This window comes from Rhamphochromis longiceps, linkage group LG12 (genome assembly GCF_057381845.1).
Source record: "Rhamphochromis longiceps isolate RC_006_pf linkage group LG12, R_longiceps_female_GT1.1, whole genome shotgun sequence".
Taxonomy (NCBI): domain Eukaryota; kingdom Metazoa; phylum Chordata; class Actinopteri; order Cichliformes; family Cichlidae; genus Rhamphochromis; species Rhamphochromis longiceps.
The window spans coordinates 16,102,726-16,129,267 of NC_140568.1; the positions used below are offsets into that span (position 1 = coordinate 16,102,726).

Sequence of the window (26,542 nt, forward strand, 5' to 3'; positions counted from 1 at the left end):
CTTTCCTGGTGTGAAGGAGTAAAAAGAAGGTAAAACGCAAGTAGCACCGAATCACCTAAAGCCAGTATGGACAACCAAAGCGATAGACCGAGAAAAACACAGCTTTAGTTATTTGGGCCAACTGTCCCTTTAAATAAACATTGTCATAAACGGAAGCACCGCGACCTCGTCCATGTGTCGAGATGGTTCCTCAAACTGCAGTAAAACAATAAAGTCCTAACATCCAGTTTGAGGTTCCTCAAAGAGCTCAGCTCCAGTTGACCTTTTCTTCAGACTGTGTCACTCATCAGTTCTGTATTTCATTTTTTTTTTCACATTTATGTAAATTATTTGAAAATTGCTAGAAAGCAAACCTACTGTAGCTGAAATACTACATGCTGTAGTTATTACTGTCCCAAAATGTAGCTGAAAGTGAACATAAAAAGCTGGAGAGTAAACTTTGCTGGTCTCCAAAACCAGAGAGTGAAAAACAAAAGATCCTCTGACCCTCCACACCACCTCTCCATGGAATTGTGAAGAAAACACCTCCGATGACCTCTTGAGGCTGGCTCCAGAAGCGAGTCATACAGACTCCTGTTAAAATTAGGAGCTGTAAAGCGGAGCAGGAGCCTTACTGTCAGATATCCTGAGGTGGAGGAGATTCACTCTATCAGGAGAGATCAGGAGCTCTGAAGAAAATATTGGATCACCTGTCAAAATCTGAAAATTCATCAGCAATAGAAGAAAACTGAAAAATCAGTGCAAGAGCTGATCATATTCTCTCCCTCAGTGATTAACTGTGCTTTATTGAACATTTGCTGCTAATTAAATAGAAAAATTAATCTTCTTGATTGATTAAATACTGAAAAAAGACAAAAATACAATATGTTCTTCTGGGCAAAACAAAACAAAAGTTATATCCTGATTCTAATAATTTAACATCCACAACACTTCATACAAAAATCAAACTTTTAAGAAATTAAATAGGAATAACAAGAAACTGAGAGTTTTGAAAAATGTTTTATGACATCAAGCTCAATTTATAAATTCTTTAAATCCCACAGTAAAATGAATTTTAACAAAGTTCTTAAATCAAACTTCACAAAAATGAAATCAGATTATTTTGGTTGCCTGTTCTGCTCATGCTTGGCTCTATGTTTTTATTCTGGGTTTCCACTACAAGATCACCTTTTTTTTTTTGTTTAATTTTATTTAAGTTCTTCCTTCTCAAAAAGACTGAGCCTCCCTGTTTCAACGGCTTCTGGAGGCCTTCTGAAGAGCAGCGCCTGTGCTGATGATCTGTACTGTCTGTAGTTTGTAGGCATTCTGTACCTGCTGCAGGTTACTATATAAATAAATTTGTGACAAGCTGACATCAGTTTGTGATGGAAGCCAAAAAAAGAAAAAGAAAAAAGGAAGCTGAAAACATAATCCAGAACTTTGGCTCGCAGGCATTACTTCTACACATCACTGTCATTATTTGAAACTTTTATCATGTTCATAATAAAGACAAGCCACACTGTAAATTACATATAGACAGAAGTAAAGAAGAAAAATCAGATTATGTACACTGCAACAAAAGTCATCAATAAAAAAATATGGGTTATTGGGGTGTTTGAATGCCATGGAAAGTGACATTCAGACAAAAAAAAAGAAAAATAAACATTGTTAATAAATAATACCTATTTAATTTACCTTCAGTACCTAATTATTCAAAGTTAATTGTAATTTTTAATTAAGAATTTTTAAAAGCCATTAGTAAAGTTTTAATTGGTTTTATAATGTCAATAATTTGTGTTTAAAATAATGGTAATGATATCAATTATAATTTTATAGCATTTATGTTGCATTATGTATTCAATCATAGCAGATAAGACACGCTAACTGCATTCTGCAGACATAATGATTTTGGTGTCCAGCAACATTCATCAAAATAGTAAAGTGAGACCAGTTTCAATTTCAAATCATATTTTAAACCAGGATCTCTCCCTAAAGCTAGTGAAAGAAACAAGAACAAAAACAACAACCTCCAGGTTCACAGCCGCTGATGTCAAGCCTACTTATACAAAGTAAATACTGTATACTAAGCATCGCTTCATTATTTATAATAACAATTCAATTAATATGTAGCAAAGTCTAAATGAAGTATCAGAGTCTGGAATCTGAGATTTTCTCCGGCTTCCAGGTAGCACTTTTTGTATTGAACAAAACAAATTATTTCGACAAACACTGCAAGTTTCCTGATTTCAGAGCATGAAATGTTACAGTGAAAAAATTAACTTCTAGGTGAAGAAAAAGCCAACTTCAGATTCAATTGGAAACTGAAAGCTCTGTCAATTTTTAGAAATCTGAGCAGATTTGGATCCACTGTTTGGTCATGGTCTGGTCTTTCTGTGCTTTTCCTGAGTTGAAATCTTATTTAGCAGGCGGAGAGTTCTTTTTGTCTTTGGGATCGTATCTCAGAGAGCAATGGCATGTCAAGTTAAAGCTTTCATGCTTTAACTTGGAAAGATTATTTAAAATAACTAGAAACCATAGGATGTACAACTTTACATCTCTGCATCAACCCAACATACCGCATCTTCTCATCGCTCTTCTCACTGATCACATAACTACATACATCATAGACACTAGTTTAACTAGTGTGCTACCAGAAACAGTGCCAGTGCAGAGCCAATTCTGACTTGGTGAAAATCATGGCAGACCGAATCTGTAAGCTGCATTTGCCCTTCCCATAGTCACCAGTAGCAGTGGTTTCAACTTTGGACACAACAATTTTGTTAGGAACAAAGTTTTTAGCATCAGTAAGAGTCATTTCTTGTGGAATTGTCAACTATGGGAAAAGCAATAAATGTGTCCATTCCATAGACTGTATGTTAAAGTTGGACAAATCTTCATGAAAGTGCCTGAATTATTTCTAATGGCCAGGAGGGGGCGACTTCTCTGGTTGCAAAAAGACTTCCAGTTGTGTAAAAATCAATAAGAAAATCACAAGTTGTCAGCCAATGAGCACGTGGCATTTGTTTTTGTGGGGTTTTTTTCATCAAAATGCTCAGTTGAAGGCTTCACCAACCTAGAAGTGATGTCTCATTGGGTGCATCCATCTTCTACACCAGGTGAAAGCACCTTCTGTTTTGATACGCCTTAACTGTGGAATATCCCACCTCGTTATATCATAATTATGATCTCTGTCAATGATTTTAAAGGAAAATTTCCCGCGTTTAATGTGAAATATTAATACATATATTATAGTTATAAGGGGAATCCAGAAAAGTGTCTAGAAGTGACATGACCACCAGGGATAATAGAAAGTCAATGAAATTAAGTTATGTCAAGATGAAATAACCTTTGGCGATGCGCAGTGGGCGGGTCTGAGTTAAACTTTTCTCAACTTCAAGCTGAGCGTTTTAAATGACTGCCGGTGAATCCAAAGATGCTGCTAATTCACAAATGAAAGGGTGGTAAATACCTCAGCGACGTACCTAAGCAGCTTGAAGCTGGAACGTCTACTCGTGACCAATCGTCTGCTACAAAATTTCTACATACTGCTTCCTCTGTCAACTCCCCTTAGGGCCAGATTTTCTAACGGTCTGCAGCAGCACAAAACCCTCATCAGGTTCATCAGTTCGGCTCCTTTTGACTCAATAGGTTGTGCTGCTCTTGGTTCATTTCTCATTACTGAAATAAACTGGCTGGATCTAGTTTTTAAATGAGCGACGTTAACAAGTGAGATGCAGAATTTCCTCTCCCATCTCTGCACTTTTGCAAATGCAGCATCACACAATCTTGCATCCTTCAGTAAATCTGGCCTTCAGTTTTTAGGTTGACAGTTGTGATGTATTGTTGCTATTAAGTTTACATTTCTTTTCTTTAAGTCCTATTAGGAATTCTTGTGTTAAAAATAAACAGCTATATGTTGTCTTAATTTGTCTGAAGTAAAACTTAAATGCTGCTTCTTAGAGTTGTTTTGGTGTTGCCATATGGAGCACTTTGAGCTGCAGGTTGGTAAAAAATATGCCATGCATTTAACGTTAAATACATTCATGGCGTCACATCAGTCAGAGTCGGTGATGTCGCTGCTGTCGTCGAGGTTACAGGCTATATAGTCTGTACTGTTGAGCTTTGACCTGAGGGCTCGCTTCCTGTTGGAAATAAGAACACAGTCATACTCACACTGTATGCATGTACAGATGTATAGAAATAAAGTTTTAAAAAGCCAGTACTAACCTGCGGTAAACAAAGTTTGAACGACCTCTAAAACAGACTTCTGCTTGCTCCTCCTCCTGTAGACGAACAGACAGGCTTTGAAGTCTCTTCCAAACACCATGAGTTAAATTAGCAGTGTGAATAAGGCACGTAGAAATTACCCATGATACAGTATTACTGGATTTGAAGCCAGGCTCGACGATTTCTCCTGAAGAGTCATTCTGCTGCCGCTGAGCCTCGTCGTTCTCCCCCGAAGTCCCGCTGCGAACCTCCTCACTGCTGCCTGTTCACACAAAACCACTGCACATGACATCACCTCACATTACCCCATGTCATCTCATCACATGACATGACTGACCTTTAGCAGTGCTCTTTGGAGGCTCCTCCTCTTCCTCGCTGCTCACACTCCTTTCACACTGAGGACAGAAGCCGGTGTTATTACCTCAATACTTCACCTTCATAAAATCCCTCCTCCTCCAGCTCCTCCAGCTGCTCCTCACCTGATGAGAGTTGGAAGTGATTCTGCGGAGGCGTGTCCTCAGCTGTAGCTCCTCCCCCTGTGACCTCAGCAGCAGAAGCTCCAGCCTGTCTATTTGCTCAGTCAGCTTTCTGACCTGCTCCCTGTACTGGTCTTTCTCCTGCAGGAGTACCCGTGCCTCCTCATGCTTCTCTGACTGCGATGACAGCGCCTGAAGAACCGACCAGAGTTAACACCCACCAACATTCTGCCCCACCTCCCGTTCTTATCCCTTCTCAGGCTCCTCACCTTTTCTCTCTCCCTGATCACCTCTTCCAGCTGTCTCAGGGTTTGCTTGTTTTGTTGACGGTAGATCTTGGCATCTCCTTTCAGCTGAGCACAGCGCAGTTCTAGTTCCTCTTTCTCCTCCAAAGTCTGAAAACAAACGCATTCAGGCTTGCAAAACCAAGAATGAGATTCATACACACACACATACAGCCTCCAGCAGTTGCACTTGATAGCTGACACATGACACACTCGAGGGATTGACATCAAATAGAAGCATGCATGTGGATTTCCTGCTACTCTTTGCTCCAATAAAACATCCTTTTACTGTGGCATGAGCAATGCTGCTGCTCAGAAACACCATGGTGCACATTCACTACTAACTAAACTCAACCTAAAACCACATATCGCTGAAAATATGACAAAAGTAATGATTCATCACAAGGAACATCTCAGAGATTACACTTATCTTGAAACTTATCCTCCAGTTTATCCGGGGGAACACCAAGGCATTCCCAGGCCAGCTGAGCGATATAATCTCGACAGCGTGTCCTGGGTCTGCCCTGGGGCCTCCTCCCAGTGGGACATGCTCGGAAAACCTCGCACAGGAGGCGCCCAGGGGGCATCCTTGTCAAATGCCCGAACCACCTCAACTGGCTCATTTTGATGTGGAGGAGCAGCAAGTCTACTCTGAGCCCATCCCGAATGGCCGAACTTCTCATCCTCTCTAAGGGAGAGGCCAGCCACCCTTCAGAGGAAGCCCATTTCCGCCACTTGTATTCGCGATCTCGTTCTTTCGGTCACTACCCACAGCTCATGACCACACTCCACCCTCTAATCCAAATATGGTCACTTAAGGGTCCCAAAAAACTAAATGGAATCAGCCAAAATGCTAATATTACATGTGATACATTCTACAATTTAAATTTCCCTGAATGCATTATATTTATTTGCTTAAAGGGAGCGGCTTTGCATTCTGTTAGCCATGTGCTATAGTCTTGTTTGAAACTACCGGTGCTCCTCACCCTGGCTCTCTGCTCCTCTGTTTTGTGGAGTTCTCTCCTCAGTCTGAACACAGTGGAGAGGAGGTTCATCATAGGAGCTTTGCTCTCCTGCTTCTCCTGCTGCTGCTGCTGCTGCTTTGGTGCCTCCTCCTTCTTCTCCTGCTTTTTCTCCTCCTGTTTCTCCTCTTTCAGCTCCTCCACTTTATCCGGGTGGAAAAAGGTCTCAGTGGGCAAAGCTAGACTCTTGCTCTGAAATACACAAGTTAACACGTTAATCTAAGTGGTGTTTTTTAACCTTTAAACAGTTTTTAAGCTCTGCAAAAAGAACCAAAGTGTAGTCTGGGATAAGAGGTGTGCGAAATACTTTTCACTACTAATCAGTTCATGTGGGATAACACATGAAAGGTGTTTGAATTGTTTGTTAAAGTGTAGCTGTGAAAACTGCCTTTAAAACCAAGTCCAGTGCAACAAAATTGTAGTGAAAAGCAGATTCTAGGCAAAGCAGCAGAAACAGTCATGTGAAAGTTTTGGTCTTCACCAAACATTGCTCAGTGTGCTACGGCCGAACATCTCCACTTTGGTTGTTTCTATCCACAGGATGTGGTTGTGGTTTCTTCACATGCAACCTTGGAAACCTAAGCTGTGCTGCCATGCTTTCTCGTGGCAACCCTTCCAAACAAGCATTCATATTCAGTCTTTTTTTCTCATTGTATAGTCATGAATTTTGATATTTTCTTAGCTTTTCACAGGACTGCAAAGCCATGTGAAATCTTCCTCTTTCATGTGGCTGTAGTTATGTAATGTAACCTGCAGGTATGAGCTCAAACTAAAAACACTCAACAGTCGAAGCTGAATAATTCATACATAGCTGTAGTGAGGGTCAGATAAAAGGTAAAAGGGTGTGTGTTAGATATCCAGTACCACCTGGAGTGGTCTCAGTGTTCGTCGCCTCAGCAGTCGAGTCTGGTTTTCTGCTCGCATCACTGTGTGTTTCAGGCGCTCTACCTACACACATAGAGGTCAGAGGTCAGGCTCTATCTCTGTACGGGTCAGCAGCATGTCAGATGGACACACGTTAGCTGACCTCTATCTGCAGATCTCTGTTGGCCAGCAGGGCGTTGCTCTTCTCCTGGTTCAGACTGTTGATGTCAGCCATCAGACTGTAGTTGTGATCTCTGAGCTGCTTGACCTCCTCACTCAGCCGCTCCCGTTCATCTCGCACCTTCTGCACGCGCTCAGTCAGCTTTTTCAGCTCACGGTCTTTCAGCTGCTGCTGGCGAGACCACACCTCCTGAAGACAAGCGCAAGAGAGAACACAGCGATTGAACATTACGTTTTTTGTGTAATTTCCATCTCGCTCTGTTCCTCAGTAACCGTGTGGCTGAACCAACCTGATCCTTGGCAGCAGAGCAGGCCTGCTGGCGGCGCCTCCGCTCATCCTGCAGTGCCCTCTGCAGGCGGCTGAGCTCCGACATCAAGAACTGAGTGAGACCCGATTCTCCTGCAGTGTCTGAACACGCAATACACAGCTGATCAGAATCAATTTATAATCAGTACATGAAAATATCTGAACAGGCAAACAGTCAGGAAGACAGACCAATCAGGATGCTGAAGGTCTTGTTGGGTTCCTTCCCAGTGATCCGGCTATACAGTTGAGGATAATCCAGTTCCAGACTCTCCAGGAAAGCTGTGTAACCTTTGACTCCCGTTCGCTGCAAAATGTCCAGTAGGGCCCCTACAGATTAAAGGTTACAACAAAGGTCAGCGGATGCAAGACTCATTACGCTGATATATAATGGTGCTATCTATATAGGGACACCAAGGGTCAGCGAGTCACTGCGACCGTTTTGGCCACGTTGACATGTATAAGAACAACAACGGCAACCAAACACTTCTTTAAACATGAACAGGGCATAATCTAAGTGAGTATGGTCTGACTTCTGTGACTCAGATGTCACCATGAATATCTATATTTGGTGAGGTTATGCGCACTCTGTTGTTTTCTTTTTGGTTGTTTTTTTCTAATTAATTTTTGTTCATGATGACCTAACCGATTAAGTAAATGCTTACAGTTTCTTTTAACAGAAAAACTCTGGAAGTGGGTTTGCCAACTAACGTCAACAACACCCTGCCAAGGTGTAGAGGAACCACACTGTTACAACTTCCTAGTATTTTAGACCATTCTGACCACACGCAGCAGCCACTGAGTGAGAACTCTCTTTGTCTTGTTTCTAAGACATTTCTGATCTTGTCTCATACAGCTTTACTGATAGAAGTAAGCTAGGCTGATGGGAAGTCACTGAATTAGACCTCTCCGCCAGGAGACGTTTGTAATTTATGAATGTGTTTTAAAGACTCATCTTACTCATAGACAGTATAAAGGATGAACAGTGAAGATGTGTGCTTTCAGCTAAATTTTTCAAGTATTTACTTCTCCCCAGCAGTTACATGAACCCAGATTTCAGATGAATTAATTAAACATTGCTGTGTTTTTTTGTGTTTTTTTCCTCCTTGTGGATCAGGAGGTTCACGTGGAGGCCTTTCTGGACTAAATGAAAGGTTTGTACTGGCTTCAATCTGGTATGTTTAAAAAAAAACAAAAAAACCCAACGTACCAACTTTACGCCTCCTGATGACGAGCGCCGGGTCATTGAAGAGCTGCTCTTCATCCTCAGCACTGATTACCTGATAAGGTAGACCACACATGAACCTATCACCACCTGAAAGGAAGGAAGAGGAGCAACAACCACAGGAGCAGAGAGGAGAGTAGCAAGAACAAGAGGCAGGAGCAAGAGCATACCTGACACTGGCGGAGGTAGGGGGTGATTCTTGAAGGATCAATAGTTTTGATGAGCAGCATCCTGAAGTCATCCAGCTGGAGCCAACAGAGGTCATCCTCACTCACTCCATCCATCGTGCCGTTACACTCTACACAACACACCACTGTGCACACTGAGGACTACACTGAGTACGCTGGTTACACTGGTCCCACACACCCGCTTCTCTCTATCTGCCTCTGATTTTCTGAACACATCGTTGAGGTCACTTCTTGTTTTACTGTCAGTCTCCGCCTCATTTAACTGACTCTGAGCTGACTGATTCCAGCTCATCTGAATACACCAATCAGGTCACAGCTGTTTAGCACTGAGCTTTCTGATCAAGCTGACTGTCCACATTCTGCTTGGGTAATACTTTATAACATCAGTAATGCTCACAATGCTTTCCAACTTTAACATCATCTCATGGTCACTGTGTCTACTTTTATTCTATAATTTAAGACACTTTTTTATTATATTATTCTATTTAAGTTTATAAAACCATTTCATTAGATTAAAAAAAACAATACTTTTACTTAGTAAGCTCCATTAAATTTACTTTTTAAAAAACAAAAACTGAGCTCTTTTCTTTTGAGTGACTTTTCTCTTATTGAGTTACACTCTATCAACCTTTTAAAATTTATTGACTTACTTTACCTGTCATGAGTGGTTAAAGTAGGATTTGGCTGATAAGGTTACCACAAGAGTGGATGTGTAAGTGCAATGTGGAGAAGTAAAGTAAAGCTTCCTGCATGCGTGCAAATGACCTGTTTTGCCTCACTTCGACATGAATGGATTTGATTAGACAATTATTCAGCACTTTACCACTGTTTGACTAAATGGATCCAAATTCTTATAATGTGGGAGGAAGCTGAGAGAGGAAGCAATGTGCACGCAGGTACACGGAGAAAGGGCCAAGATCTTCAGAGCTTCTTGTTGTGAAGTGACAGTGCACACTATCTGACCACCATGCAAGATAATGAGCATTGATCTTTTTTAATTAATCCCAAATTTCCCAACTTTTTAAATATAGTAATGTATCTTATCAAAATATCTTAATTGCTATTTGTTTAAAAAATAAAATAAAAAATGCTGTTTAAAATCATTACTTTTGTTATATACACACCACCGGTCAAAAGTTTTAGAAAATCCCAATTTTTCCAGTTTGTTATTAAAAATTATGCTGTTTAATGTCTCATTGCACTCTGAAATGAAAGCATAATACAAATATGCAATTAGAGTGAAAAAAGAAATCATGGAATTAATTTATAGGCCAAAATGTATTCTAAACTTTTGACTCAAATTGGCCACCTGTGGCATACACTTTCTTTGCAAGTTTTCTGTAGGACAGACCTACATTTTTAGACGTGTTATGATGGTCTGTCTCGGTCTCTCTTCCATTGTTAATTCTTAAAAGTACATTTTTTTGGGGTAACCTTACTTTTTTTAACCTCTGGCAGTTCACCTCTTACATAGCGGACTTGTTTCTGCACTCTTTTAAACAAATAGTCTATAAGTAGGTTAGCAGTTCATTTTCTGGCAGCTCCAATCTGTATGCCAAAGTATCCTTGGGCTGAACCCCGAGTTAGCCCTGATGTGTTGATCAGAGTGTGAATGTTAGATAGCAACAAGTGCTTTTTTCAATAAAGTCAGTGAACATTAATAATCATTTTTTAATTTGCCTTTTCCCCCCTCCTTGTAATAATTTAGTTTTCTGTTGTGAAAACCCGAGTCTTGACATCTACCACCCACCCAAACATTGCTGCAGACCAATCACTATTCTCTATGATAATGTGGCCCCCCTCAACATCTGCGGTCTCCCAAAGCCCCCCCCCCCCCAAACTGAGCAGAGGCTGGAGGAACACACTATTGAGCCCTTCTCTGGGCATGGGTCAAAGCTCTTTTGGAGACATGGGGGGGACCTATATGATATTAAATGGGTGGTTTTAATGTTAGCTTACGAGTGTGCATATAAAATTGTGTGTCCAAATCCTAAACCACATGACAAAAAAAGATTACAGATGGACAGAAGCTTTAGTTCTCTATAGTGTTAAATATGCAAAAGAGGAAGAAGTGAAGGATTAGAGAAGTCTGAAGGGGAATCACTCCCAGCCAACAGGAAGCATCATCTGACTGAAACAGGAAGTTGTGCCACAGCAGAATTCTCAGTCTTGAAATTTTACCAACACAAGGACATGTAAAAGAAGTAATGAAAGTCTAAGAGTCACAGCAGATTTCACAAACAGGAGGCAAAAAGACATGTCCTCACTGTCTCCAATAACAGGCACGCACACACACAGATGCTTTTTCATTCCAAACAAACCTTTTTATTCGAAAATAAAACAACATTTGTGTACAGAAGCTGAAAAATTTCAGCAGCAGCAGCAGCAGCAAAAAAACAAAACCAAAAAAAACATTTTTTAGTGCAATTTAGTGAGTTTTGAACTCATTCTTAAGTTGCTACACATATTCAACACTAACACTCAGTTCCTTTTACTCCCTGCCGACCACAGTCATCCTTTATAAAGACATCAGTCTCACTTCAGTCTGTAAGAACTAAGCTTCCCATTCTTAGAAAACCAACTCCTCCAAACATCATCACTGCACTCAAAAGTTGCATTTTGAGGGTCCCTGAATGCACCTAATAAAACAGAACATTGTATCTGTTTGTGAAGTCGCCCAGGAAAGTGTTTTCATAGATATAAAAACAGATGTATAAACGATTACATACTAAAGTCATTTTCACCTGAGGAACTGAACATGTGACCTGAATGTATAGATGAACACATTTTCCCCAGAAAGTGCCTTTTCTGTTTTCTTTAGTTTCTGCTCGTCTGGTCAGGTCTGGTCCGACGTGGGTCTGGTGACATCTGTGATCCCTGAAAAGTGACTGGCTGAAGCTCCAGAGCTGTCACACAGCAGCTGCAGTGATTTCTGTGGACAAAAACAAAAATTTCTCAGTGTGTTTGTGCCTCTGTTCTGATTACTGAACCACAGGATTTTGATGTGATCAGACTTCACGACTGCAGGGTTACCCACATTGAATTATTTTTGCTCAGCTGTTGTATTTTCAGTGTTTTCTACAGAAATCCAGAGTTAATGAACAGCAGAATTACAACTATGTGACTCCTAAAATAACCATTACTGCTATTAATTACATTTTTTGGTTCATTTTGTTAGTACTATATAGTCACAGATTTGTTTTTATCATGGTCCTATTTTAAATACACTTGAGCTATCGCAGCCTGGATTACGTGGCCAGCATGACATTCACTTTCTTATTTCACCTCTCTGTCTCAGACACGCAAGGAAAAATATACTCAAATGTGAGTCACACTAACTTCCCTCTATTCTGTGAGGCACAGAGGGCACTTTCTCACTCAGTGATCATTTTACATGCAAATACAGCCAAAATGACAGCATCACTGCTGCTTTAGCTTGTGTCCTTTCATCAACTTCCACACTGAAACTAATGAGGTTCTTTTTCCATCCTTTTCTTTGTTTTTCCCCTTTAGATCAGGGATGTTGGGAGGAGTTTTACAGCTTTTCCTATTGATAAAGCGGGGGGCGCTGGAGCCTATCCCAGCTGTCATAGGGCGAGAGGCGGGGTACTCCCTGGACAGGTCGCCAGTCTGTCGCAGGGCTAACACACAGGGACAGACAACCATTCACACTCACATTCACTCGCACATTCACACCTAGTGGCAATTTGGATTATCCAATTAACCTATCCCCACAAGCTGCATGTCTTTGGACGGTGGGAGGAAGCCGGAGTACCCGGAGAGAACCCACGCAAACACGGGGAGAACATGCAAACTCCACACAGAAAGACCCCGGCCTGATGGTGGAATTGAACTCAGGACCTTCTTGCTGTGAGGCAACAGTGCTAACCACCGTGCCACCGTGCTGCCCAATTATTATCCACACAATACCAAATTAGTTTCACTGGTCCGGCCCACCTAAAAGCAAAGTGGGCTATATATGGCCCACTATGTAAAATTAGTTTGAAATCCCTGCTTTAGATTTAGACAGATTTCTACATAAAGAAACTGGCTATTTCTGCTATCATGTGATAAAAGTATAGAAACCTTACAGAGAAGAACTCGAATTTGTGGCATTTGGGGCTAACAATTTGTTTCCCAAATGACCGTATATGTGCCCACAGTAAGTTGAATGCTGCCAGAGTCAGTGTTACTGTGATATAAACAGAAGTTGAAACTACCTGAATAACCTACGCAACTCACCTCAGCTCTCCTCAGTTTTGCCATTTCTTTGAGTTTCCTTAGCTCCACTTCTTCTTCTCCTTCCTCCTCCACCTCCTCTTCCTTCTCCTCTTCCTGATTGGTCTGGCAGGCTTCAACCTTTGGGACTGGTGGCATGGTAGCCAGGAGTGCGGGGAGAGTAAAACAAGACAGAAAGCGTGCCTTCAGCAACTGGTAGGCAGGATTATTTGAGAAACGCTCAGCTACCAGCTGACGCACTGCTGCCACCAGCTCCTCCTCCTCTTCCTCCTCATTCTTCTCCTGCTGCTCCAGGTGGTCAGAGCTGACAGGGGTGGCTGCGGGGGAAGCTGCAGGGAGACACAAACAAACAGAACAACCTGAAGTCTCTGGAGGAAACTGCCAATTATTAAACATCCAGCACTTAATATTTTATCAACAGAATTTAGAGCGTAGGAGACACCACCTGCTGTCGGGTCATATGGTGTGTTACCTGGGTGTTTCTCGGCGGGTGTGATGTCTGAGGTGGAGTCCGGCAGGTCTGGTGGAGGTTGAGGCGGAGGGTCATTGGAGCCGTTCTTTGTGCTGCTGTCAGGCTTGGAATTGGTCTGGGGCCATCTGGATTTGTTGCCCTCACGCACCAGCTGCAGGGACGACCTGGTTAGGGACTTCTTGGCACAAAGCAATCTACTGAGCATGCTCAGATTGCTGACAAAGGGTGGAAGGTAGGGCAGGGACAAGCTCAATCCTGGTACTACCACCCCTCCTGACCCACTTAACCAGTCATTTATGGCTGCTGGGGATTCCACGAATATAAGAGAGGGGTCGATCTCCAGCACCTCCTTCCTCAGTGGCCTGGACTGTGGGGCATCCACTCTGACTGTGCCCAATGGTGAGAAGTTAGTGGAAGACCGCGGGGGACAAAAAGGGAGGGAGTAGAGACCATGGTCTAGGTCAGATGGCTGCACTGAGGGTGGGGCGAGAGGCCTTGGGTTACAAACGGGTGGCTCAGGAAGTGGGTGAGGTTGATTTGGAAGGGTTATCGGTACAGGCCCAGAGGACAGTTTAGGTGCAATTGGCCGCAGGCCTCTGGTGGCGAGCTGGACAGGTGATGTGGCTGTGTGTTGGTTTAAAATACTCCCTGGGGAAGGAGGGACAGTGTTTATTGCCGCCATCTCCAGGCCCTGGGACGGGGCTTGTGAAAGCTGGACCAGGCCTGTAGGAGTCATGAACCACATCGACTGACCCGGACATAAATGCAACCTGGGCACCGGAGCAGCAACTGGAGTCTGTGTGCTCGCTTTCTCTTTAGAGCAAGCACCGCGAGAACGCTTCTGCCGAGGAGATGAGGTAGAAGATTTTTTCTTCTTGGCTTCAGCCTGCAAACACAGACCACAGAGGAGACAGTCTGAAGAGGTGACAGATACCAGCTAATAAAAACTACCAGCTAATGACCTGCAGCATCGGTCTCCTGCTTTCGTCAACTTCAAATCTTTTGCAGCTGTTTGGATGGCAGCTGTTTGGTATTTTGATTTTTAAGGAGACCTAAGAAACTCTCGTTTAAAGTCAACTAGGTGATTACACTACCTGTACATGCTTTGCTATTGTTGTTGTAATTATGTGACTAAATGAGGAATGAAGAACAGAATCTAGTAATCTTACCTTGGCCTGAGCATCTTCCTGCAGAGCTTTGGCTTTATGAGTCGGCTTTCGAATTCGCTTTCCGTCCACACCTGTACTTGTCCTGCCTACACACTGGTCGTCCTCGTTTCTCATCACTTCCTGCTTTTCTGCTGCTTGCCTCTGTCTTTTCTTTCCTCTGGCCTGGCCATCTGGAACATTGTTGTCTGGCTGCTTTGGGACAGGACAAGGCTGACTCAAGTCAGACCCATGCTCAGTGGGGCTAGGTGTTAAAAATGTGTAGTTGTGGTCGCTGGAGTTTGGGCATGAAGTGGAGGAAACAGCATGTTGGCTGGTCACACTGGAGGGGAGTGGGACTAAACTAAAGTTTAGAGTTGAAGACATGGCTCCGTCAGAGTGGGAAGGCGTGGCAGACTGGCGTGATGGGAAGGACAGGTTATCAGAAGTTGAAGAGTCATTCGGTGTGAGACGAAGGGATGTGACTAATGAAGAAGGGATAACATCAACTGGATGAGCTGTAGGAGGTGTGGTTTGGGAGGAGTGAACAGTCTGAGGTAGCAGCTCGATGGGAGGACTGGCCATCTTTAATGGAGCAGACTTTGCCGTCTTTTTTACTTTAGCCTAAACAAAACAAAACAAAGACAGAGATGAGCCAGCAAGATCTATATGGCATTCTGATGAGAATGGAAATTGTGAGACCATGACAATAAAGTTGAATTCCATTCTATTCTATACAAATAACATTGAACTGAACGAGTCGTTTCATATTTTGGAAACATATGCATGACAATGACTGAAATTATATTAAACGATAATTTCTAGGTAATTCTGGGATTTTTTTCAGAATACTGAAAAGTTCAAACAATAGCAGGCAGTGCAATGGTATACTTAATAGTGTGGGAAAGTTTGCATGGTTATGGTGGACTCGTAAAGGCTAGATGATTAGATTACATAAGTTTAAAAAAAAATCCACTGGGCTCAATAAAGGCCTTTTCCCCCCTGCAGCACACTTTTCTCACTCGATAATGGTTTCTAAGTCTCTTTGCAAGTAGAACAAATCGAGCATGAGTGAAAGCAGCATTTTAATTGTTATACTCCCAGTCTAAAAGATAAATAATACAATATTTTTTGTAATAAAAGCAACTAGAAAACAAGCAAAAATAGTGACTTTGTATAATCATTTATTGCGAGAAATCTGAAAATGTTACCTTTGCTTTAGTGACTTGGCGTGGAGCTCTGGCCTTCTGACTGAGATTCGTCTTCTTTCTGTCCTTGCTCATACTAACTTCTCCCTCCACACCTGCATGTACAACCCCATTCTGACTCTCGTGATTCTCTGTTTGCTTTTTTCTGGGTAGATTTAGGGTGGAGGGGGAAAGGCAAAGTTGGCGGGAACAGGCAGGAGGGGAGAGGACAGCAGTTTGTGAGGGGCTAATAGGCTGATTAAGGAATGGGGGCAATGAGGCTGTGAGGCTTTGGGTCAAAGGTACAGCCTGTTGGTTACAGCTAGAGGAGACATTCTGGAGCGTTGAGACCACAAAAACTGGAGTGGTAGTCTGCCTCTGACAAGCAGCAGGAAGAGCAAATGGAGAAATAGTGACCTCTGCATGCCGAGATGTGTGTTGAGCTCGAGAGAAAGCAGCATTCAGCTGTGAGTCAGAATGAGGAATTGAGGCAGGCTGGGGAAATGACAAAGGAGCAACTTGAGTCCGGATGTTAGGAGGCACCTGAGTAACAATTGATGGGTGCAGCTGAGGAGGAGGAGTTTGTCTGCACCACCTGTCTGCCGGAGATGGCTCCTGCATGCCCAAATGCATTCGCTGAAGTATTCCTGCCACAGTATTTGGATTTTTAAATTTGCCAGGAGGAGGATTGGAAGGTGGAGTTATTAACGTCACCCCGCTTTGCCTCCGCTCTATCATCTCCTTACAACCCATGACATCCACATTCATGACTTTGAGGAACAACGTGAAGACAGATGTTGAAGAAAGCTCTTTCTTCTCTGCTCGCTCCCTCAGGACATCTTCTGCCATTCTTTTGGTGCTGGCTGGGATCAGCAGGTTGCCAATCCATGGTGTCACTGCAGCCTGAAGCATGAGGTCTACCCCCTGGCCAGTCATTCCTTTCATAAAGAGTGGCCTGCTGGTTTGGGAAGTTTTTGTCTTACATTTAGACCTACTGTAAAACCTCCGTGCTTGATTGTGCAAGTGGGCTCGGAGCTGGTCAGGTGACACCATCATCATGGCGCCGCTGTCGTGGCGTTCTTCCCATCGCAGCTCCCTGGGAGGTGGGCCGATGATTACAGAGCGTCCAGACTTCCCCAAAATGGTTGATCGCACTAACTTGTCATTGTGAGACTCGTTGGAGGAAGCCAACACCACTGGATGAAAGTTCAAGGAAGTAAATGGTTGGGCTCTTTCAACTGGAATCCATTCCTGCATGGGTGGGAACGTATATTCTTCCTCCAACTCCTCCTCCTTCTGCTCCTCTTGCACTTCCACTAGTTTCTCCACTTCTGGTACCTCTGTCTTTTTCATCTTTTTCTTCTCATCATCACTGTCCATATATTCTATCGCCATCTCTTCCTCCTCCTCCTCCTCCTCCTCACTAATCACTTCTTCTTTTATTGCCTTGAGGCGTCTCCTGATGTTGTTGTTGGTTTTAGCAGCCTTCTTCTTCTTCTTCTCCTCATCTCCCCCACGTTTCCTCTGTGGTTTTCTAGCACACCCTAATTTCTGTTTTCAGAGAGTTAAAAAGAGTCATTGTTTCAGTTTCCATGGTTCCTAAGTAGTTAAGCAGTTGTCACATTTTTTGTGAATATTGCTCATTTATGTAGCTGATATTGTAATTCTATCTTCTGCCAGTGGTTAAGCTGGCATTAAATAAAGTAAATGAATAAATGAACATAAGGAGTGTAATGAAAGTACCATTTGGTATGTTTCCTAATATTATAACTATTCTTTGATTATTTTGGTTTCATCTCGTTTACAGACCAGATCCCAGAAGTCCGAATTTTTCCGAACCACCAGCTGAATTACAGACACAGGTACAGGGGTGCAAAAAAGTATTTAGTCAGCCACCGATTGTGCAAGTTCCCCCACTTAAAATGATGACAGAGGTCAGTAATTTGCACCAGAGGTACACTTTAACTGTGAGAGACAGAATGTGAAAAAAAAAAATCCATGCATCCACATGGTAGGATTTGTAAAGAATTTATTCGTAAATTAGGGTGGAAAATAAGTATTTGGTCACCTCAAACAAGGAAAATCTCTGGCTCTCACAGACCTGTAACGTCTTCTGTAAGAAGCTTTTCTGTCCCCCACTCGTTACCTGTATGAATGGCACCTGTTTGAACTCATCATCTGTATAAAAGACACCTGTCCACAGCCTCAAACAGTCAGACTCCAAACTCCGCCATGGCCAAGACCAAAGAGCTTTCGAAGGACACCAGGAAAAGTATTGTAGACCTGCACCAGACTGGGAAGAGTGAATCTACAATAGGCAAGCAGCTTGGTGTGAAAAAACCAACTGTGGGAGCAATCATCAGAAAATGGAAGACATACAAGACCACTGATAATCTCCCTCGATCTGGGGCTCCACGCAAGATCTCATCCCGTGGGGTCAAAATGATCATGAGAACGGTGAGCAAAGATCCCAGAACCACACGGGGGGACCTGGTGAATGACCTGCAGAGAGCTGGGACCAAAGTAACAAAGGTCACCATCAGTAACACACTACAACGGCAGGGAATCAAATCCCGCAGTGCCAGACGTGTTCCGCTGCTGAAGCCAGTGCATGTCCAGGCCCGTCTGAAGTTTGCCAGAGAGCACATGGATGATACAGCAGAGGATTGGGAGAATGTCATGTGGTCAGATGAAACCAAAGTAGAACTTTTTGGTATAAACTCAACTCGTCGTGTTTGGAGGAAGAAGAATACTGAGTTGCATCCCAAGAACACCATACCTACTGTGAAGCATGGGGGTGGAAACATCATGCTATGGGGCTGTTTTTCTGCCAAGGGGACAGGACGACTGATCCGTGTTAAGGACAGAATGAATGGGGCCATGTATCGTGAGATTTTGAGCCAAAACCTCCTTCCATCAGTGAGAACTTTGAAGATGAAACGAGGCTGGGTCTTCCAACATGACAATGATCCAAAACACACCGCCCGGGCAACAAAGGAGTGGCTCCGTAAGAAGCATTTGAAAGTCCTGGAGTGGCCTAGCCAGTCTCCAGACCTCAACCCCATAGAAAATCTGTGGCGGGAGTTGAAAGTCCGTGTTGCTCGGCGACAGCCCCAAAACATCACTGCTCTCGAGAAGATCTGCATGGAGGAATGGGCCAAAATACCAGCTACTGTGTGTGCAAACCTGGTAAAGACCTATAGTAAACGTTTGACCTCTGTTATTGCCAACAAAGGTTATGTTACAAAGTATTGAGTTGTATTTTTGTTATTGACCAAATACTTATTTTCCACCCTGATTTACGTATAAATTCTTTACAAATCCTACCATGTGGATTCATGGATTTTTTTTTTTTTTTTCACATTCTGTCTCTCACAGTTGTAGTGTACCTCTGGTGCAAAATACTGACCTCTGTCATCATTTTAGGTGGGGGAACTTGCACAATCGGTGGCTGACTAAATACTTTTTTGCCCCACTGTAATCAGGTAATGCTATGTTAATCCTCTCACAACACCAACATTTCCCTCCCTCCAAGACAACAGGTCATGTACCTCATCTGCAGCTTTGGCCATTTGCCTCCATGTCCTCATACACTGAGCATCGATACGGTTGGGAATCTCAGCTGCGATCTTTGCCCAGTGACCTGAAAGAAAAAAAAAAACAAAAAAAACACACACACACACACACACACGAGTTCAAACACACAAACACTTGACAGCAGAGTGTGTCACTGCAGCTGCTTAAATGTTTAGTGCAGAGTTTTATTTTTCATTGGATATTAATAAAAAAAAAAATGGCTGTGCAGATGAAGATTTAGCTAAAGATTCATGGTATCAGATCACACTAAAGTATGTTAAATGTGGAGCTGCCAGGCAGGAGGAAAAGAGAAAGACCACAAAACATCCATGGATGTAGTGAAGAAGGATACGGAGTGGGTTGTTGTGACGGAGGAGGCTGCTGTATGCTGCAGCTAAAGAAAGAAGAACGCTGCTATGAAAGGGCCGTTCTTAAATAAGGGAAATGGGGAGAAAAGGCTGAGGTATGCCAAATTACACAAGAAGGGCACTGAAGAAAAAAAAGAAAAAAAAAAGAAAAACAAAGAGTGGAAACATATTTATTTATCACTGTGTGGAAGGTCAAGTGAGCGGTACAACAGTGAGTGTTTACAGTCATCTATGGGGGGGAAAACTCCCACTAGGTTTAAATCTGGGACTCCCCACCAATTGATCCTTAGAACTGAAGAAGCTTCTCGGATGAGAGGTGAAACGTCTTCAAGCAACTCAAAGAAGTCCAGACACTTTTCTTTCCAAGCTCCTTAGTCTACGATGACCTGGATGACTGAACCTTCACAGACATGTCATCTATAAACCACACTGGAGACTCCACCATGGTATTTCAGTCAGTGGTGTGGAACAGGGGCAGTCATGGATTAGCCTCCCTAGATTAACATTATTGAAGCAGTGTGGGATCATCTTCACAGAGAACCGAGCAAAGGGTAGAAATATAGAACAGCTCTGGATGTTCTTCAAAGAGCCTGGAGAACTACAGCTGAAGAACACTGAAAAAAGAGACTTTAGGCTGTGTTGAAGAATAAAGATGGTCAAAGGCCAATTACAAAGTGTACAAACTCTGTTTTGGCCTTGTATACTATATTTCCATTTATTGCTGTACTGACTTTCCATTTTCCTATTAAAATATAAGGGGTTGCTAACGACTTTTGCACAGTACTGTATAAGTTTATAGGGTGAGGAGTTCAGCCACCCAGGATGGGCTCAGAGTAGAGCTGCTGCTCCTCCACATCAAAAGGAGCTAGTTGAGGTGGTTCGGGCATCTGATAAGGATGCCTCCTGGGTGAGGTGTTCCACGCATGTCCCATTGAGGAGGCCCTGGGGCAGAACCAGGGCATGCTGGAAAGGTTATAACTCTCGGCTGGCCTTGGAACGCCTTGATGTTCCCCCAGACAAGCTGGAGGAGGTGGCCGGGGAGAGGGAGGCCTGGCCTTCTCTGCTTAGGCTGCTGCCGTGACCCGGCTCAGGATAAGCGGAAGAAGACGGACCGATGGATGGATGTATACGTTTATAAAATCTTTATAAAAATCTACTGTCAGTAATGTTTATATTCTGATGAAAATGATTTATGTTCTCATTCTGTTGTCAAAACTGTTCCTTGGTTAATAAGTCAAAACAGAAAAGATGCTGCAGGAAAGATTTTGGGCTTGTGATTTCAGATTTTTTGTGTTTTTGTGAAAGCTGCTGCAGCAACATGCTTTTAATATGCTGCTCTGTGGCATGTTTGTGACCCACCGACTCCATGTTTCTCCACCAGCTCCACTAGCAGCTCTCTCTCCTTCCTGTCGAATGGGCCTCTTTTTGTCCCCGCCTTCAGACAGTCATAATACCTGCAAGCAACCCCACACACATCTTAACTAGGACCCAGATTATCAGACAAACTCAGTTCTGTTCTTCCAGTCAAGTGTTACCTGTCTCTGCAGCCTCCATCAGTGCGTCCGGGAACCTCCAACCTGATCTTCCACCAGTTCTTCTCTCCGTGACGAGCCACAGCTTGTAGCAGAAGCTGACAGACAAAGACCGGTCAGTAACTAGATGTTATCATATGTATCAAATATATATATGCAAATATAAAAAACACTCATAGTAGGTTCCAAACTGGGACCTTATAATAATAATAATAATAATAATAATAATAATAATAATAATAATAATAATGGATACTTTATTGATCCCCATGGGGAAATTACTTGTTTTTCTCTGCATTTGACCCATTCACTCAGTGAAGCAGTGGGCAGCCCACTAAGCAGGCGCCCGGGGAGCAGTGTGTAGGGACGGTACCTTGCTCAGGGGTACCTCAGGGTAGCCGTTAAGTGGATTCGAACCGCCGACCTTCCGATCATGGGGCGACCACTTTACCTACTGAGCTATCCCTGCCCCAATTATGCAGCAGAATCTCATCACAGGAACACAAACAAGTACTTCCTCTCTGAACTATTTACACTACTGATTGTACACTGATGTGGCTCTGCTATGGTGTATCCACTTAGTCCTCTGTGTACCTTATCCTCCTGCTTGGTCCATGGCCCTCTCTTCAGGCTCGGGTCTAAAACTTGGTTCCACCTGTAGATCAACTGTGCAGGGTCACGACCCTCCATGAAGTAACTCACTGGGAACAGAAGAGGTTTCAGAGTGTTGGCATGTAAAACAAGCACATGCACCTCATTAATGACAGAGAGACAGGCGGACTGATGTAACAGTGTGATGTGATTACTCTGTGTGTATGGGATGAAGTTCCCGATCCTCATCTTGTCCACCAGCTCTCTCAGCAAATCATCTTCAGCTGGAGTCCAGCTGCCACGTTTTAATGATCCCGAGACAAAACGCTGGAACATCTGAAGACACATGAAAGCTGTTCTTCCAGTCTGGGAGGGAGGGGAGGGGAGAGAGAGAGAGATCAAAAATAGACACACATTTCAGACAAATAGACAGTGCTCCCTCCTGCTCACCCCCAGCTCTTGAGCGATGATCTCCCAGTGTCTCTCTTCGTGTTTCCTGCTGATCTCCTTCAGTTGCTGCACCTCCTCCTGGCTCCACCGAGTCTTATTAATGGACGGGTGGAGGAAGTTCTGCCAGAAACAGCGGATGTCCCCTGCATCCCTCGTCTCTTCAAACTGGGGACGATGGTAAAAGGAAGTGATCACCTCAACACTTTTGCATTCGTCATCGGATTCACTAATTACTTTTCAAAACTTACATCAATGTTGGATATTTTCTGCCAGTCATATTCTTCAAATCGATCACCAATCAGCTCCTCTTCCTTCTTCTGTCTGACCATTCAGAACAGAGAATGAGATACACGTTACATTTTAAACTGCTGAACATACTAGACTGTTACAATAAAAAGCTATTGATAGCAATATTTGTAGCAGTGGCTAATAGAAAAGTTAACTGCCTAGCATTATTCTAAATACTTGTTTCTTACCATACTAAACTAAACCTGAACCAAGCTAAAACATTCTGGTAAATCACTGGCTTCAGCTCAGAGCTGAAGAAGCTTCTCAGATGATCTTTAAGTTAAGGGTATTTGTCAGCTGTGCCAACATAGACTGTAAACTGTTTGTTGGACTTCTAGAGCTCTCCGATGTTACCTGATAATGTGACAATTCCCATTTCTGGTATAAATATGGACACATCTGGCCCTGCAAGAACACTGAAGTCCAAAATTGATATCCAGCTAACCTGAGCAAGTTGATTTCTCTCTCCAAACTGTCTATCTGCTCTCTGATTAGCTGCCTGTCTGCCTCCTCTACGGAGAGCAACTTCTGACTCAGGTAGTCCACCCTGAAAGAGAAACACACAAACACAGACACAAAAACAAGGCAGACAAAATGTAAAGTAAAAAAAAAAATATATATATATCAATAATAATTAAAAACAAAGATGAGAGCACGTGATGTTACTTTGAGAGTTTGGGCTGGATGAGTCTCCTCAGACTCTCCCTAGACACTGCATGGATCAAGAGAGTCTTCTGCCAGCTCTCCCCTAAGACACAGATATCAGAGATGTTGAAGGGACAAACACCACTTGGTGATAAAATGGTAAATGGTCTGAACTTATACAGGACCTATTATGTTCATATCCCTTCAATGTTGTTTTTGGGCTCTAATTTTCTTGACTGACAGTTGAAAATAATCCTTATTTATTTATTTATTTATTTATTATCAGTGCAGCAACTTCAGTGGGACTTCAGTTCATTAGAATAAAACAAGCAGTTTTAACTCTAGTCCCATTAAGATACCTTTCTTTTGACTGCCTCTAGGATAGAAAAGTTTCTATGTTCACAGGTTACAGCTCTCTCTTTTAAAAAAAAAAAAAAAGCTACCTTGAAGTGGAGCAGTCTGCCTGCGCTTTCTGGCTCATAAGGATTACAGACCTTGTTGAAACTTTGGCCATGTTTAATATGAGTATCCACTACTGTAACCACCAATTTTAACAAAACAAATAGTCCAAAATACAGCATATTAACAAAGCATATTACATTTGCATGCCCATGTCCCAACTTTTAATAATTTGTTTAAAATGTTTTTGCGTGTTTGAGCACTTGAGATGCTCTTTGTATTCATTTCAAATTTAATGTATGGTTTAAATCACTCGCAAATCGTTATGGATTCTGTTTAATTTATATTTGTGCTGCAAAAACATCACTGAAATCAGGTTGATTACATAAATTATGCACCTGCTAAACATCAGCATTTTAGTCTTAGTTACATGAGCATGAGTAGATGCTAGTGCTAGTATTTAGGCCTAAACAGTGTCACAATGCACCTATCATGTTCATTTATTTATATACATTTATTTGGTTTGTTTCACTTTGGGTAAAAAAAAAAAAAAAAAAAAAAAAAAGGGGGGGGGGGGGGGGGGGGGAGTTTGTACTGTCTTACATCGTTTTATTTTCAGCTTCTTGTCATCGAGATATCCTGCAATCCTGCTCGCCTTTTCCTTCGCCTCCTGATTGGCTGGAGGACCCTGAAGACATACAGACAAACACAGCCCCTAATTGGTCAGCTGCAGTAACAGTAACCCTGTGTCAGTTGTTGGGCATGTTTGTCTTACCAGTCCCGTCAGTTTATCCTTGAAGTATGGTTTTAGGAAGCGACCTAGATACATCTTCATTGGCTGCTGGTAGGAGGAGTTGGTGGGCTGCTGTTTGGAAGGCTCTTTGATCTGTCCAGACAGCTGAGTTTCCAGCTCCTTCTGCATTAGAAAAACAACAAGCAAACAAACAAACAAACAAACAAACAAAAACATTTAATATGAGCACTGACCTACTGTCTGTAGTCATGTGTTAGTACTGACATGCTGTCTGAGATTGTCTGTTAACACTCCTAATGTCTCTGGTTGTGTGTTAATACTCTTCTAATGTCTGTATTTTGACCTGTTGTGTGCATTAATACTGACTGAGTATTTGTGTGTGTGTTAGTAGTGACCTGCTCCTTCTGGTTTTGTGTTAGTAGTTTCTCCAGCTGGTCCAGAGTCTCTTGGACCACCTGCTGGTACACGAGGTTCATCTGAAGACATGAGTCCACTGACGGTGACAGGCCAAGGTCACTCTGTAATCAGTGTAATTATACAAAGTTATTTCACAGTTACTGACAGAGGTACTGACAGCTTAAGGACATGGACGCTTACCTCCTCACTGATGCTGCAATCATCATCTGCCAGACAGAAAGCAGGAGACATTTATTTGCCTTTTTAAATTCTCTAACAAGTACCAGAGTTCCCAGTGTGGTTCCTTTAAGGTTCCTTCCTCATTTTTGATGTAAATTATATTTTAGCAGATAAAATGCATGGTGACTTTTTCATTAGTTTCTGATTATGTGAAAATAAATAAATAAATTCAGGCTCCACAGACATGCTGCAGGACAGCCAGAGAGAGGTACCTGAAACAATGATGGGACTGTGTGGTCCCAGCACTTCCTCCAGGTTCTGGATCTCTTTCTGGATTTTCTCTCTCTCAGCCAACAGACCTGCTGCAGACTGAATGCAAGAAAACACACACACAGAGATTTTGTGTCTTTGTCGGAACTCTCATTCAATTCATGCACAGTTTTACTGTGAGATCTACCTGTCCCGCTGGGGTATCCACATCTTCACGATCACAGTCATCATCTAGTCAGAGATATAGCAGGTTATTTAGAGACAAGCAAACAGAGAGCGCGATAAAGACAGACAGAGAGAGAAGATGGGTACCTGTCCCGCTGCTTAGGAGCTCCAGTTCAGCATTGGTTACAGACAGACTCCGTTCCAGTTCCTCCACCTCTCTCTGGATCTTGTCCCTCTTTGCTGCCAGAGAGGCGGACATGTCTGTGGACAGACACAGAGAAGGTTGCATTATTATGTCACGACAAACATCATGATGAGCCTTTAACCTGGTGATTTGGTTCAAACCGAAATATTTATTAATAAGCGTCTTTCTTTTGACCGACTTGTGGTCAGGGCAACCACTTCGATAGAAAACAACGCGCGCGGACGCACACACACAAACAAATATAAATATTTTTATTAACTTCCTGGTTGGGAACATTTATAAATATATGTATTAAAGACAAAACAATGTAAACGAGTCTTGTTCATTTTCTTTGTATAAAGCTTAAACTGAGTTTAACCTGAAGCAAACACTTTCAGATTCAGCAGTTGTAGCACTACTTGTAACAGCACTACAATACACACTGAGTAGTATTACTAACACACTGCACGAGCGTCTAAGACCTCAGCATCTCGTGCAACATCGTTTACCTATGTGTCTTTACCGAGTCTTATTACGTTTCTACTTTTTACCTCCACACGCGGGGACCTCCAATCAACGCGTTTCCGACGTTAACATATTACCCAGCAGGCTCTGCGGCGGGGAAAACTGTGCTTGGACGTTCCGTTGTTCACACTTAAGTTCCGGTTCAGAAAGTCCACAAAAACCATGCATGGCAATTTATTATTCCGTTTGTCACTGCGATGCTTCAAGCTACACGCAAGAAAGGACAAAAAACAAAAAACCCGCAGCCCAAAACCTGCAATGCCACCGATCCGTTGTTTGGTTCCTTCCCCCGATGTCACTTCCGGTTGTTGCGTATTTTCATTCAGCATAGAAGTCAGTTTTCTTCAGATATTTTTGTTTTTAGGCCAAATGCCCACAGTCCATGATGAGCCCTAAAATTATTTAAGTAACGCTTTTATTTTTTTTC

The 26,542-nt window shown here is 42.7% G+C and overlaps 2 protein-coding genes across 2 annotated transcripts; both read right to left on the reverse strand.

Moving 5' to 3' along the window:
• Positions 1-1,060: 1,060 nt before the first annotated feature.
• On the reverse strand, positions 1,061-8,986 carry card9 (caspase recruitment domain family, member 9). Its single transcript, XM_085424924.1, has 13 exons — positions 8,732-8,986; positions 8,547-8,616; positions 7,529-7,666; positions 7,323-7,441; positions 7,016-7,222; positions 6,856-6,936; positions 5,953-6,180; positions 4,952-5,077; positions 4,686-4,874; positions 4,544-4,601; positions 4,347-4,468; positions 4,207-4,262; positions 1,061-4,121 (listed from the first exon to the last, which is right to left on the reverse strand). The coding sequence occupies exons 1-13, from the start codon at positions 8,843-8,845 to the stop codon at positions 4,034-4,036; spliced, it is 1,596 nt and encodes a 531-aa protein (XP_085281050.1). The 5' UTR covers positions 8,846-8,986; the 3' UTR covers positions 1,061-4,033.
• A 2,062-nt stretch (positions 8,987-11,048) lies between these two features.
• Positions 11,049-26,421, reverse strand: snapc4 (small nuclear RNA activating complex, polypeptide 4). The gene is made up of 22 exons (XM_085424925.1): positions 26,142-26,421; positions 25,554-25,667; positions 25,429-25,472; positions 25,244-25,340; positions 24,993-25,018; positions 24,791-24,913; positions 24,417-24,557; positions 24,245-24,329; positions 23,264-23,345; positions 23,043-23,144; positions 22,558-22,630; positions 22,310-22,474; positions 22,075-22,225; positions 21,863-21,969; positions 21,272-21,366; positions 21,096-21,190; positions 19,344-19,435; positions 15,817-17,343; positions 14,630-15,229; positions 13,461-14,346; positions 12,992-13,317; positions 11,049-11,681 (listed from the first exon to the last, which is right to left on the reverse strand). The coding sequence occupies exons 2-22, from the start codon at positions 25,663-25,665 to the stop codon at positions 11,586-11,588; spliced, it is 5,025 nt and encodes a 1,674-aa protein (XP_085281051.1). The 5' UTR covers positions 25,666-25,667; positions 26,142-26,421; the 3' UTR covers positions 11,049-11,585.
• Between the last annotated feature and the right edge of the window lie 121 nt (positions 26,422-26,542).